We start from the raw sequence: 14085 nt of genomic DNA, 5'->3' as shown, positions 1-14085 counted from the left end.
GTCACTGATTGTGGAATCTGCACGTGTGGAGGATAATGTGCTCAACTGCTTCAGAGAGGTGGAGACGTGCCTTTGTCACAATCACACAGGATGTGATTTGTGCGTTTGTGAAGCGCTTTGGTACTCCATAAAATCCTTACAGTGCAGAAGGAGGCCATTTGGTCCATTGCACCAGCACCGACCTGCTGAAAGAGCACCTTAGCTCAGCCCACTCCCCCATCCTATCCCTATAACCCCACCTAACCTGCACATCTTGGACACTAAGGGACAATTTAGCATGGCAACTTGGGAGGAAACTGGAGCACCCGGAGAAACCCACACAGACACAGGGAGAACGTGCAAACTCATAATCTAGTCTGGGTCCTTGGCGCTGTGCGGCAGTGGTGAAAGCCTGATCAAGTTCAGGGAAAGATGGGCACTTTTTCTTTATTTTTCAAATAGTATATTTTTTGCCTTATACTTTATAGTTGTGCAGTATGTTTCCCCTCTCGTTGATTTGACAAAATTGAGAAGTTGCTGATGCTCAATAAAATACATCTATGGAATATCAAGCCTGTAATCAAATTGCAATATCAAGTATCGTATGTGCGTATATGGGAGAGGTGTCACATATTCTCTGCACATTCGTTTTAAGTTCCTTTGGCACCATGACAATATCAACGTAGATTGGAAATAAAATCTGTTGAGTCAACTGCCCATATGATCTAAAAAAGACCTCTAATTTGTCGAGGAGTTCTTTGACTCCTGTCTGTCATTGACAACTTAATAAAACGTAATATTTTTAGTGTGCGTATACATTAACCTGATTGTCTGCTGCAGAGATGGCTAGTTCTTTCAACACTAGTCCCAGACACTTTATCTATAGGTATATTCCACAGGAAGGTAAGCACTTGACTAAGCTGGAATCATGAAGAACTTGTATTTTGAATTCCATGAAATGTTTTTTTGAAACTGCACAAAACTGAAGTTAGAAATAACTCTGGACCAATTTTGTCAAAAGATAATTCAGTAATACCAAGTGATAACTGAACAATTAATGTGAATTATGGTGTAAAACATTAAGGATGTTGAGTTGCTTATTTGTCTTCGCATGAACCTATTGAAACTTCGGCATATCTCTGAGGAGACATCCACTTTACATTGCTTGTATTTTCTGCGGTAGTTATCAATCAAATATTTACCTTGGTCATGTAGTAAAATTTGTAGGATTTTGTATATTTCTTATTTCAGTCACTTAACATGGAATTAAGTTCAAATTAGTATTGGAAAAATTAATTAGACATAGCCATTAGCTTTTCAAGTACTTTTCAGTGACTTCATATGACTCGATACCAGACTCCTGAAGCAACTGCTCTACTCAGAACTTGGTTGAAGTAGGAGACTCCCAAGAGGATATCTATAGGGGTGTCTGCAAAGCATATTCCTGAAGAGATCTGACATCCCTGCGAACTCATGGGTGACTGACCAAAATGGATAAGGTTCATACGGGTTGGTTCCAAACACATTGAAAGACTTCATCAGGGAGCTGCAGCGGCGGAGTCGAGGTTTCAGAACAAACCTCCAAACAACTTATCTATCCAACCCTTCAAGCAACACACTCTCCAGATATGGCAGAATCTTCAGATTGCACATTTGGTTCTGAAATAGCTGATAATTCTTAGCTACTTCAGAACAGGAGTGGAAGAAAGTCATCCTTGAACCAAAGGGACTGCCTAAGAAGAGAAGCTAATAATAATAATCGTTATTGTCACAAGTAGGCTTAAATTGCACTGCAATGAAGTTCCTGTGAAAAGCCCCTAGTCACCACTTTCTGGCCCTGTTCGGGTACACGGAGGGGGAATTCAGAATGTCCAATTCACCGAACAGAATGTGTTTCGGGACTCGTGGGAGGAAACCGGAGCACCCGGAGGAAACCCACGCAGACACGGGGAATGTGCAGACAATGACCCAAGCGGGAATCGAACCTGGGACCCTGGAGCTGTGAAGCAGCAGTACTAACCACTGTGCTACCGTGCTATGCTTTTCACATGATACACACTTTCTGTACTTTTTTATTTTAAAAAAGTACATTATTCTCATTATATAAATTTCTGTTCCAGTATTCATTGTGCTGTTCAATCATTGTATTTAATTTAGTGAGTTTTTGCTTTCCTCTTTCCTGAGCTCACTGAATTTCAAACACTGCATTAGATGCTTGAGCGTATTATCAAAGAATGACCAAGTGAAATCTATCATTCCCTACTGTAAACAGATATTTCTCCCCATCTTCCGTAAAGATGTAGCTCTTGGCAAAGGATGGCTTGGATTTTGTTTTATTGACACGTGTACCAAGGTACAGTGAAAAGTATTGTTCTGCATACAGTCCAGACAGATCATTCCATACATGAAAAAAAATATAAGATATACATAAATACACAATGTAAATGCATAGATACAGGCATCAGGTAAAGCATACAGAGTGCAGTACTACTCAGTAGAGAAGATGTGTGAAGAGAGTAGATCAGCTCATAAGGGAGTCATTCAGGAGTTTGGTAACAAGGGGGAAGAAGCTGTTTTTGAACCTGTTAGTGCGTGTTCTCAGACTTTTGAGTCTCCTGCCCGATGGGAGAAGTTGGAAGAGTGAATAACCCGGGTGGAAGGGATCTATGATTATGCTGTCGGCTTTCCTAAGGCAGCGGAAGGTGTAGACCGAGTCAATGGATGGGAGGTGGGTTCACATGATGGACTACACTGTGTTCACAATTCTCTGTAGTTTCTTGCGGTCTTGTTCCAAGTAGTTGCCATACCAGGCAGCCAGATAGGTTGCTTTCTATGGTGCATCTGTAAAAATTGGTAAGAGTCAGTGTGGACATGCCGAATTCCCTTAGTTTCCTGAGGAGGTATAGGCGCTGTTGTGCTTTCTTGGTCGTAGCGTCGATGTGGGTGGACCAGGAACAATTGGTGATATGCGCACCTAGGAATTTGATGCTGTCAATCTCCACTCTGCACCATTGATGCAAACAGTGGTGTGTACAGTACTTTGATTCCTGAAGCCAATGACCAGCTCTTTAGTTTTGCTGATATTGAGGGAGAGATTGTTGTCGTTACACTACTCCACTAGGTTCTCTATCTCCCTCATGTACTCTGACTCATCGTTGTTCGTGATCCGATCCACTATGGTTGTGTCATCAGCAAACTTGTAGATGGAGTTGGAGCCAAATTTTGCCTGTGTGTGTGTGTGTGTCACGAGGCATTCTGGGAGTATGGAATTGATGTGTTTCATGACAAACCTCTTGAAATACTTCATAATGATCAATGTGAAGGCCACCGGATGTTAGTCATTGAGGCACGTTGTCTGGTTCTTCTTTGGCATCGATGATGGTGGTCTTCTTGAAGCAGGTGGGAACCTCAGAACGGAGTAGGGAGAGGTTGAAAATGCTTCGTGAATCCCAGAAGTATCCTGGCAAACATACCATCCACATATTAGAAACTTGCAAGGAATAGGAGATTAGGCGTAATTCTATCGAAGACCCGTTTCTTCTGGAATTCAATAAAGATGATTGGGAGAACTGGGCCTAGAGGGGATCCAATGACAACATCATTTATTTAGGCATACATGGTGTTGTTAAAGCTGAACTCCAGTTGCTGCGTACATAAGTTGAATGAATGTTGATTCACAGTGGGTGTAGATCACCATGATGTAGCACAAATATCTAGGACTTCTTCCTTCCGTGGAACATTGGCGAATAGGCTATCAAATGTCAAAAAAGCACATGGATGCAACATTGCCTACAATATGCAAGTCCTGTATGTACTTTGCAAAGCTAAAGGAATCCCTCATCGTGTATCTAGGAAATTTGTTCAGAACTGGTTGTAACAATTCGCCCAACCATTTGGCCAATTCATGCTCGCAGAACCATCTGCAAAGGATGGGATGTAAACCTGTACAGCCGTCTAAATAAGTGATAGCCAATCGCTGGTTCATTCTCTGGGCAATATCTTGATCAAATCAGTCAAAATGCCAGTTTTAAATTTTCAAACAATACTTGGCAATTAACTGTCAATTACCATTAACTGGTGCATTCTCCATGGCACCGTCTCTACCAATCAGAGTCCGCTTGCACACCAGTCAGCATTCTGTGTAAATATAAAGTTGTTTCCCCCAACATTGGTATTCTTGCAATTGTCCTGATGAGTGCAAGACTAAAAGCTTTGACAAAATGTTTTTTTTTTTCAGCAATACTCAAAATTAAGGCTACTCTGGCAGATGCTTCAACTGCGATTTTCTATCCCCAATTACTTTGAACCTTTTTCTAGCATCCTATCGTAACCTTATGTTTCCTGTCACACTCTAATTCCTCAGCCATTACATCACCTGCCCTGTGAAGAAAATTTGCCTTGAGACCACATAATGATTGCTAACATTTTATATGGCTGTCTTTGCTCATTCATCATCCTTCTCTCCTTTTAACATAGTTGTCATCATTCCGTTCCCCTTAGTTTTCTCTCAACCTCTCTAACTGTCCCATTTCTAACCTTGTGATTGGGTCTTGAATATCGTTATGGCTGCCATTCCTATTTCTCGCACAAGTAACAGTCATCTATGATATCATGACTTTGTGACTGCCCATGATGCATTAACCCTCTTTCGTTTTCTTAGGCTTTCAACAGCGTGTTATATAATCAACCATTGCCTCTTTGGCCAAATCAGTGGCTGATGTGTGATTCCATTCCTATTTACTCAAAAATGTCAATGCACCTCCAGCAGTGACTTCTTTCTGATTTACGCTTTAACCTGCTTGGTCCCTTAAGGATCTATCATTAGCCTCTTCATCCTAAATGTTGCTTCTTCATGAACCGTATACAAGCATGGAGTCATAGCTTCAAATATATACTGATGATACTCAGCTCTAGCAAGCTGCCATTCTTCTTGTCACCATGAGTACCTCAAGTATTTGATTAATTCCATCTGTCACCATAACATTTCTACAGAATTGCCCAACTCAACCCACCACATCTGTACAGTTACACACATTATTGTTACTTCCACGCTTGATTTGACCTGTCTTTTCCATGTCCGTCTGCTGTCCTCGATCTTCAATAAAAGCTAACTTCTTAAAGGAAAAATTGCACTTCACTGCCGTACTCACTGACAAACATTGGTTTTATGTCCTCCAGCATTGTGCTTAACATACTCATCCTTTAAAATTTCACTTGAATCACAGAATGCTTCCCAATACTTTTGTGTTCCGTCTTGGGGTAGGTAGATTTCATAGATTTCATAGAATTTACAGTGCAGAAGGAGGCCATTCGGCCCATCGAGTCTGCACCGGCTCTTGGAAAGAGCACCCTACCCAATCCCACACCACCCTATCCCCATAACCCAGTAACCCCACTCAACCAACGCTAAGGGCAATTTTGGACACTAAGGGCAATTTAGCATGGCCAATCCACCTAACCTGCACATCTTTGGACTGTGGGAGGAAACCGGAGCACCCGGAGGAAACCCACGCACACACGGGGAGAATGTGCAGACTCCGCACAGACAGTGACCCAGCCGGGAATCGAACCTGGGACCCTGGAGCTGTGAAGCAATTGCGCTAACCGCTATGCTACCGTGCTGCCCCGTAATGCAAGTTTGACTCTTGAATTTCAGTCAGAATGGCAATAAGAGGAAATGTTCAAAATAAAGTACTAACAACATGGTAGCACAGTAGTTAGCACAGGTGTTTCACAGCTCCTGGGTCCCAGATTCGATTCCCAATTTGGGGTCACTGTCTGCGGAGTCTGCACGTTCTCTCCGTGTCTGCTTGGGTTTCCTCCCACAGTCCAAAAATGTGCAGGTTAGGTGGATTGGCCATGATAAATTGCCCTTAGTGTCCAAAAAGGTTAGGTGGGGTACTGGAATAGGGTGGTGGTGTGGGCTTAAGTCGTACTCTTTCCAAGGGCTAGTGCAGACTCGATGGGCCAAATGGGTTCCTTCTGCACTGTAAATCCTACGTCTAAAACAATTGCATTGAATTAAAAAAAAGCCGTAGCAAGTATTTTGACCAGTGGCAGACACTACTGCAACGAAAAGATGTGTATTAATTTTTTGAATGCTGAACATCTTTTGGAGTTTGCACAGTAATAACTGCTAAGAAGAGTTGACCTTTTTGACTTCTGGCTCTCTCTGCTCACCACTGAACATTGAAACCGACCCTTTGGAATACACTTCATAAAACCCTCTTGACTGTCCACATCTGTCTCCGGGTTTGAAAAGATTGGCATTAAGAATGGAATAACTTGGTGAAGCATTGAGGTTCATGGTTTGCATTAAAGGGAACCGTTCCATATATTAATTGATGAGAAGCATTTCCAGATTGTTGCCAATTATTAGGATGGCAGAGCAGCCTTTACTTCATCAATTGCCACTAATATTTGTTTCACACAAGTAAACATAAGCCATCTGATGAAAATGAATAGAAGCCATATAAATGGAGATAAGCTCTAATGCCATGTTACAATTTGTAAATATAACTGGACATTAAGCAACTTGTTGGGTCCATGGCTTGTTAAAACTTGCATTTGAACCTGGACTTGTACAGTGTTCTGTGGTCAATATCAGTATGAAGGTAACGTAAAATAAGTTTTACACCTGACTTGTAACCCTCTCCTTTCATGGTTTCAATACCCCAATTTAATTTGATTGATGGGGTTGCTGACCAAGTCAGTTTATATTCTCAACAAGGAAACAGTGACTTTGAAATAGCCATATGGCAGTAAAGGAAGAGTAGAATTGGAATTGTGATTGTTAATGAGTAGAGGCTTAAATTAAATAGATGGACTTCTGTTTCACTTGCATCCTTAAAACCTTAATTGTTGGGAGATAAATAATTGAACAAGTATCTAGTCCTGGAGATAAATGATTCAACAAGTATCAAGTCCTGCAGCAAGATTTGATCAACTTATGAAACAAACAATAGTCCTATCTACTCTCCATGCAAATGTTAATTAAAATTGACTTTAATTTAAGTCAATTGATACAATTGCCGTCACATGCATTTTTAAATTTGCTTATGTTTTGTCCAGCAGCATTTCCTTTCTCAGTCCTACAAGCGTCAGGTAGGATTCTGTTCAGTGATTACATAGCATCATTTATTTTAGTAGTACCTGGTATTATAGTAATTTAATTCTATTTTTTAGTGTATTTTCTCAGTTTTGAATTTGGGGATATGAAATTTGAACTGAGATATGACGAACATACTGTGACATCAACTGGGCAGATATGTGACAGAAGGAAAAGCAATTGGAATGATATGGATCAGTTGAAAGACAAAAAGCAATTTTATCTAGCTCTTGTTATCGCTGGCTGAGTGGAATGAATGCTTAGAGATACAAAGCAAAAAAATCTGAGAAAATACTGGAAATGCTCAGCAGGCTAGGTAGCATTGGTGGAGGGAATTGATATGGGTTCAGATGCAGACCTTTCATAACTTTTATCAAAGGTTACACACGACAATGGCTCCTTTTTTTTGTCTGGTGATGCCCGAGCCATTTCCAACATCTTTCTGAATATTTTTTGTAGTCTTGCATCTCCCAGTTATTTTCTAACCTGGCACAGTTCTACAGTGAATAGTTGATAGAGTTTGATGGTTTTATTCATACTTTAATAGTTTGTGGCTGGATGAATCATTAACATTAGTTTTGAAGTTCTGTTGGTTTTGGGTTTATTTCAGATGTGTTTTGTATCTTAATTGTATTTTACTAACATTTTGTGCACTCTTTCTTTTGCATATGTTCAGTTGCTATAATGTATTAGATATTAATAAAACTGCTTCTGGAAAGGATAACAAATTTATGTTTGAAACTTTAGCTTTGCCAACTGCAAAATCTTTTTTGTCGCTGTCTACATTTTCCTTCTGCCAATAACTGCCATGTACATCAGCAGAGGGTGCACTTGGGAAGATTTAGTTCTTGCTCAGGTTTAGTTTGTATCCCGAGAAGGCTCCAAACACCCTCAGGAGTTCCACTATCTTACCCATGCTGGCTAGAGAATTTGAGACGGTGGAGCAAGTTATCTGCAAAGAGAGAGACTCTGTGCTCCTTGTCTCCCCTCTGAATGCATCTCCACCCCTTTGTTGATCTGAGAGTGGTCCAGTGGCTCAATTGCCAGAGTGAACAGCAGCAGGGATAACAGGCATCCCTGCTTCGTGCCCCTGTGCAGCCGGAAATAGCCAGAGATGGAGGTTTTTGTTCGTAGGCTTGCCATGGGAGCGCTGTACAGTAGTTTCACCCATGAGGTGAACATTGGCCCAAACCCAAACCGTTCCAGTACCTCCATTCTATTCTGTTGAATGCTTTCTCTGCGTCCAGGGAGATGCTCATATCTGATGTCTCCTCAATGGGTAAGGTCATGATCACCTTCAGCAGGCGTCAGATGTTGGTGTCAGCTGTATGCCCGTGACAAACCCGGTCTGATCTTCCGAGATTACTACTGGCAAGGAACTCTCCAGTCGCCTCGCCAGCACTTTGGTGATAGCGTTCAGGAGTGAGATGGGTCTGTATGACCCATACTGCGGCGGGTCTTTGTCCTTGGGGAATCAATGAGATCGAGGCCTGTGCCAGTGTGGACGGCAGGACCCCCCTTGACAGCGAGTTGTTGAACAATGCCGCAGGTGTGAGGCCAGTGCTGCCACAAGCTTCTTATCATGTCCCTGTGCCATTCTGCATGGAATTGATGCATTGCATGATTTTCCCCAGTCCTAATGGTACCCCCAGTGCCTGCTGCTTTTCCTACCCCATGGCAGGTATGTCCAGCCCTTCCGGGAACCGTTTCATCTTCAAATCCCAGAGGTGTACAGTCCCCGGTAAAAAGTTGCAAAGGCTCCATTGATCTCATCTGGAGCTGTGATCACCCTACCGTTCCTGTCCCTTACCTGCACTATCTCTCTTGTGGCAGCCTGTGTCCTCAATTTCGCCCTGATTGCTGTCTTCAGTGCCTCCCAGAATGTGGATGGAGAGACAATAATAATAAAAATCTTTATTGTCACAAGTCGGCTTACATTAACACGTCAATTTTCTGTGAAAAATCCCTAGTCGCCACATTCCGGCGCCTGTTCGGGTACACAGAGGGAGAATTCAGAATGTCCAAATTACGTAACAAGCATGTCTTTCGGGACGTGTGGGAGGAAACCGGAGAGAGCCCACACAGACACAGGGAGAAGGTGCAGACTCTGCACAGACAGTGACCCAAGCCGGGAATCGAACCTGGCACCCTGGTGCTGTGAAGCAACAGTGCTAACCACTGTGCTATCGTGCCGCCCACAGACCTCTCCGTTCTGGTTGCAGGTTACATATCTGTTGATGGCTTGTGACATTCCTTCGCAAAATGCCTTGTCGGCAAGGGCAGCTATGTCCAGCCTCTGTTGGGGTTTCTGGTTCCAGCCCGTCTCCATTCTGCCATGGTCTTTTTTTCCATCTTTTAAAAAATAAATTTAGAGTGTCCAATTATATATATTTTTCCAATTAAGGGGCAATTTTAGCGTGACCAATCCACCTACCCTGCACATCTTTGGGTTGTGGGGGTGAAACCCATGCAGACACAGGGAGAATGTGCAAACTCCACATGGACAGTGACCCAGAGGCGGGATCAAACCTGGGACCTCAGCGCAGTGAGGCAGCTGTGCTATCCACTGCACCATGGTGCTGCCAGTTGCCATGGTCTTTTTAATGAACTCTGTGTCGTCCCAGTTTTGGGGTGTATTTATTTACAAGTACCACCTTCTAGGTTACAAGTACCACCAGCTAAGATGGCGCCAGAGCATGGCGACTCTCTGCGAGCTCTCTTCCCCCTGTCCCTTTTCTTTTATCTCCTGTCAGCATTCTGACCTACCAAAACTATTTTATTCTTGTGTCTACTATGTGCGTACTGTGTACGTTCCTTGGCCGCAGAAAAATACTTTTCACTGTACTTCGGTACATGTGACAATAAATCAAATTTAGGGTCCTGTTAACCATTATTGTCCCCTGGGCCAGTCACAAGGTTTGTCCCTGTAAAAGCTGTCCAATTGTTAAATAGTGTGGCGACCCCTCTTGCCCCTGTGTCGAAGCTCGTCTGACATGTCTGTCTCACCCAGTTTTTCCTTACCATCAGTCGGTACCCCCCTTTCCAATGTGTCTCCTGAAGAAAGACTTTGTTGGCCCTCGGGCTTTTGATATGGGCGTAGACGCTGGATCTCTTCACTGGTCCGTTCAGTCCCCTCACATTCCAGGTCAATATTCTGTTGGGGGGGAACGGGAGATTTCTATCCTCCCCGCCCCCCCCCCCCCCCCCCCCCCCCCCCCCCCCCCCCCCAACCTCTGGGGTCAGCCATTAGTACCTCGCAGTCGTGCCCCAGCACGCCGGGGTTTCCTTGTGTTCACCGGTCATCTGGCCGCAGCTACTTTCCTCTCTCCAACCATCTCCATGTGCTTTCTCCAGGTTCCACACCGTTGCCTCATAGGCCTGCAGTCTCCCCTCTGTTCACTTTATGGGATTTGGCGTGGCCTCTGATGCCGACTTTTGGTCCACTTTTATCGCCTCTCTGCGGAGATGAACTCCCATCACCTTCTCTGTCGATGTTTGGGCTGGCGTTGGTAATCCTGCTGGATCTGCCATGCTCAGGTCTGGGTCGCCACACAGGACCCCCTGTCCTAGGGTTGGGGTATTCCTCTATTTGTTCTTGCTGGTCTTGCAGCCTGGTTGCTGGTTTGCTGCCATCTCAGTCGGTTGGGTAGTGAGTGAGTTTATGTTGGGGAACCTTTTCGTACTTTTGATGTCCGTCTAATTAGAAGTTTATCGGAGAGAGACACATTTTGTCACCGCTCCGCTCATCGCCACCGGAAGTCCCGTTCACATTTTTTGCAACAACGCAGTCCGCGACCTTTCTGACATCGGCCCATGGGTCGTGACCCCCGCTTTGAAAAACCCTGCTCTAGAGAATACAGGCCTAATTTCCTCAATCACTCTTCGTAAAACAACCCTGCCATCTCCGGCATTAGTCTGGTGACACTTTGTTGGACTCCCTCTATGGCCAGTATATCCTTCCTTGGGTAAGGAGACCAAAACTGTCAAAGGAAGCGTGGCCAGTTGCTGCAATCCATCTTGTCTATGTTACACACTGCTACCATTAAGCATCAGTGCTGGAGGGAGTGAATGTTAAGTTAAGGTGGTCGGTGGGGTGCTGATCAAGCAAGCTGCTTTGCCCTGAATGGTGCCGAGAGGTCTACGGCACATTGCCGGTCAAAAACACCCATTAACTATTCGAATCCCATTTTCCAGCACTTGGCCCATAGCCTTGTATGCCTTGGCATCGCATGTGCACAATTAAGTACTTCTTAAATATTATGAGGATCTTTGCTTCTTGAGTATTGTTAGAGCTGTACTAATCAAGACAATTGGAGAGTATTCTATCACGCTCCAGACTTGTGCCATGTAAATTGTGGACAGCTTTTGGGAAATCTGGAGATTAGTTACTTGCCACAGAATTCCCAGCCTCTGACCTGCTCTTATAGCCACACTATTTGTAGCAAATGGCATGTAAACACCATCCTTGTATACTGGGTGTCAAGGTAGCACAGTGGTTAGCACTGTTGCTTCACAGCACCAGGGTCCCAGGTTCGATTCCCGGCTTGGGTCACTGTCTGTGTGGAGCCTGCATGTTCTCCCCGTGTCTGCGTGGGTTTCCTCCGGGTGCTCCTGTTTCCTTCCACAGTCCTGAAAGACGTGCTTGTTGGTGAATTGGACATTCTGAATTCTCCCTCTGTGTACCCGAACAGGCGCTGGACTGTGGCGACTAGGGGTTTTTCACAGTAACTTCATTGCAGTGTTAATGTAAGCCTACTTGTGACAATAAAGATTCCTCACCAAAGGAACCGCCACAAGCACTATCTGAGTGAAAACTGGGGTTGACCAAGGCTGTGTCATTGTACCAACAGGGCAGGTGATGTACTATGATTACAGAATGTGGAAGCTGCTGGGCACCAGTATGATCCAGGGCAAGCAGGTCTACAATAAGTGTCTTGAGGCTTAGAGCCGTAATGCCATTGAGCTGGAGACCGAGCTGCATGCACTGGATCTCAACAGGGAAGGTGAAGTTACTGGGGTACTTTATTCGAGAAGGCAATCACACACTTTGGAATAAGGTTTTCTAATTTGGCCAGGGACCGGAAGTGTGACTGTTAGTGAGGCAAGTATGGGGACCCAGAAGGCAGGAACAGTTGCAATCGTCCCAACAGATTTGAAATCCTTTCAGCTTGTTTGGATGAGAGTTGGAAATGCAGAATTGATGAAAAAAATGAGCATAGTATCTTGGTACAGGAAGCCATTCAAGTGGAGGGAATACATAGAAATTTAGAGGTAGTAAGGGACAGTTTAGTCAAAGGGATGGACACAGTTCTCTGCAGCTGAGAGTGAGGGTCCAGATGGCTGTGTTGCTTGCCTGGTTCCAGGGCTTGGGACGTCTACTCAGGGCCGAAGAGGAACTTGTAATGTGAGGAGGAAAATCCAGTTGTCCTGACCCACATTGGTATCAACGGCGAGAAGAAGAAGAAAGAGGTTTTGGTGAGAGAGTATGAACAGCTATGGGCCTGATGAAAAACCAGAGCTTCTCTATTATTACCTGAGCCACGAGCAAATTGGCATAAAGAAAGATGAACATGTGGCTCAAAAATTGATGTGGGAAAAATGGGTTTTGATTCATGGGGAAATGGGAGCTGTACTGCAGGGACAGTCTGCACCTGAATGGCGCTCGGTCCCCTGTTCCGGCGAATTGTATAACTAGGACGATGGAATGAGCTTTAAACTAAACAGTTGGGGGAAAGGATCATTTGAGAGGAGAAAGGAAGCATAGAACAGGGCAGCAATTCGGGCAGTGAGTAACTGAGTGTGACAAGAAGGGACAGAACATAGAGTCAGAAGTATGGACTAGCAGATGAGGCTGGAGGTTGCATAAGTTGTTTAAAAGTAAGAGTTTAAGGCCCTCTATCTGAATGCATTCAGCATTTCTAACACAAAATATGAATTGTTCACCGAGACAGAGATTAATATATATATGTTTTGATGGGCATTACAGATGTGGTTGTAAGGTGAACAAAGTTGGAACCTCAATTTTGAATGCATTAGACATATCGGAATGATAAGCTAGGGGGGTAGTTCTGCGAATTAAGGATGACATTAGTTAAGTACTGAGAGATGACCGTCGCTCGAAAGAACAAGGTGTAGAATCAGCTTGGGGAAAGATAAGAAATATTGAAGGTGAGAGGTCACTTCTGGGAGTAGTTTATAGGCCTCTTAATAATTATGCTGTGAGACAGAGCATACAGGAAAAGCTGAATGGATTATGTAAGAAAGATGCAACAAAAATCTTGGGTAACTTTAATTCATGTAGATTTGATAAATCAAATTGGCAAAGGTAGCTTGGAAAATGAATTTATAGTGTTTTCAGGATAATTGCTTGGAGCCAACCAGGGAGCAGGCTATCCTAAATCTGGTGATGTGCATGTGTTAGGGTTAATCATGATAATTAATCATGGTAAAGGAGTCTCCTGATAGTATGTGTGTCCATGGCTAGTTTTTTAAATAGTGTTTTAAACCAAAATGAGGGTAACTATGAAGGGTATGAAGATGGAGCTGGTGGGGTGGCAGAGTGGGGGGTGGGGGAGGTGATGCACTGGGTATCCTGCTGGCAGGGTGAGGGGAGGAGTACTGGCTGGGGTCATATGACTCATAAAGGACAACGGTTGTGGTTGTTGGAGGTGAATCAACTCAGTCCCAGGACATTGCTTCAAGAATTGCTTAGTGTAATGCCCTAAGCCCAAACATGTTCAGCTGCTTCATCAATGACCTTTCTCCATCAGTAGGTCAGAAGTAAGGGTTTTCACTGATGATTGTGGAATGTGCGGTACCATTTGCAACTCCTTTGAAGAAGTCTGTGTGCATATGCAGCAAGACCTGGACAACATTCAAGCTTGGGCTGATAAGAGACGAGCAACATTTGCACCACCCAAATACCATGCTGTGACCATCTCTAACAAGAGAGAATCTAACTATCTCTCCTTGACTTTCAATGATATTATCATTCATTG

At 43.9% G+C, this 14085-nt stretch overlaps 1 protein-coding gene across 10 annotated transcripts in view; it reads left to right on the top strand.

Annotated features, from left to right (window-relative positions):
• agtpbp1 (ATP/GTP binding carboxypeptidase 1) overlaps positions 1-14085 on the top strand; it is a 462243-nt gene that overhangs the window by 136392 nt on the left and 311766 nt on the right. For 8 of the 10 annotated variants that reach the window (XM_072516701.1, XM_072516698.1, XM_072516702.1 and 5 more), the window contains exon 4: positions 7051-7083. The exons of 1 other annotated variant lie outside the window; for it this stretch is intronic. In XM_072516701.1, coding sequence (XP_072372802.1) covers positions 7051-7083 — 33 coding nt within the window. The remainder of the gene's footprint in view (positions 1-7050; positions 7084-14085) is intronic. One more of the 10 variants, XM_072516699.1, reaches the window with a different exon arrangement.

This window comes from Scyliorhinus torazame, chromosome 9 (assembly GCF_047496885.1).
Source record: "Scyliorhinus torazame isolate Kashiwa2021f chromosome 9, sScyTor2.1, whole genome shotgun sequence".
NCBI lineage: Eukaryota > Metazoa > Chordata > Chondrichthyes > Carcharhiniformes > Scyliorhinidae > Scyliorhinus > Scyliorhinus torazame.
This window is presented reverse-complemented; position numbering and strand designations above follow the sequence as displayed.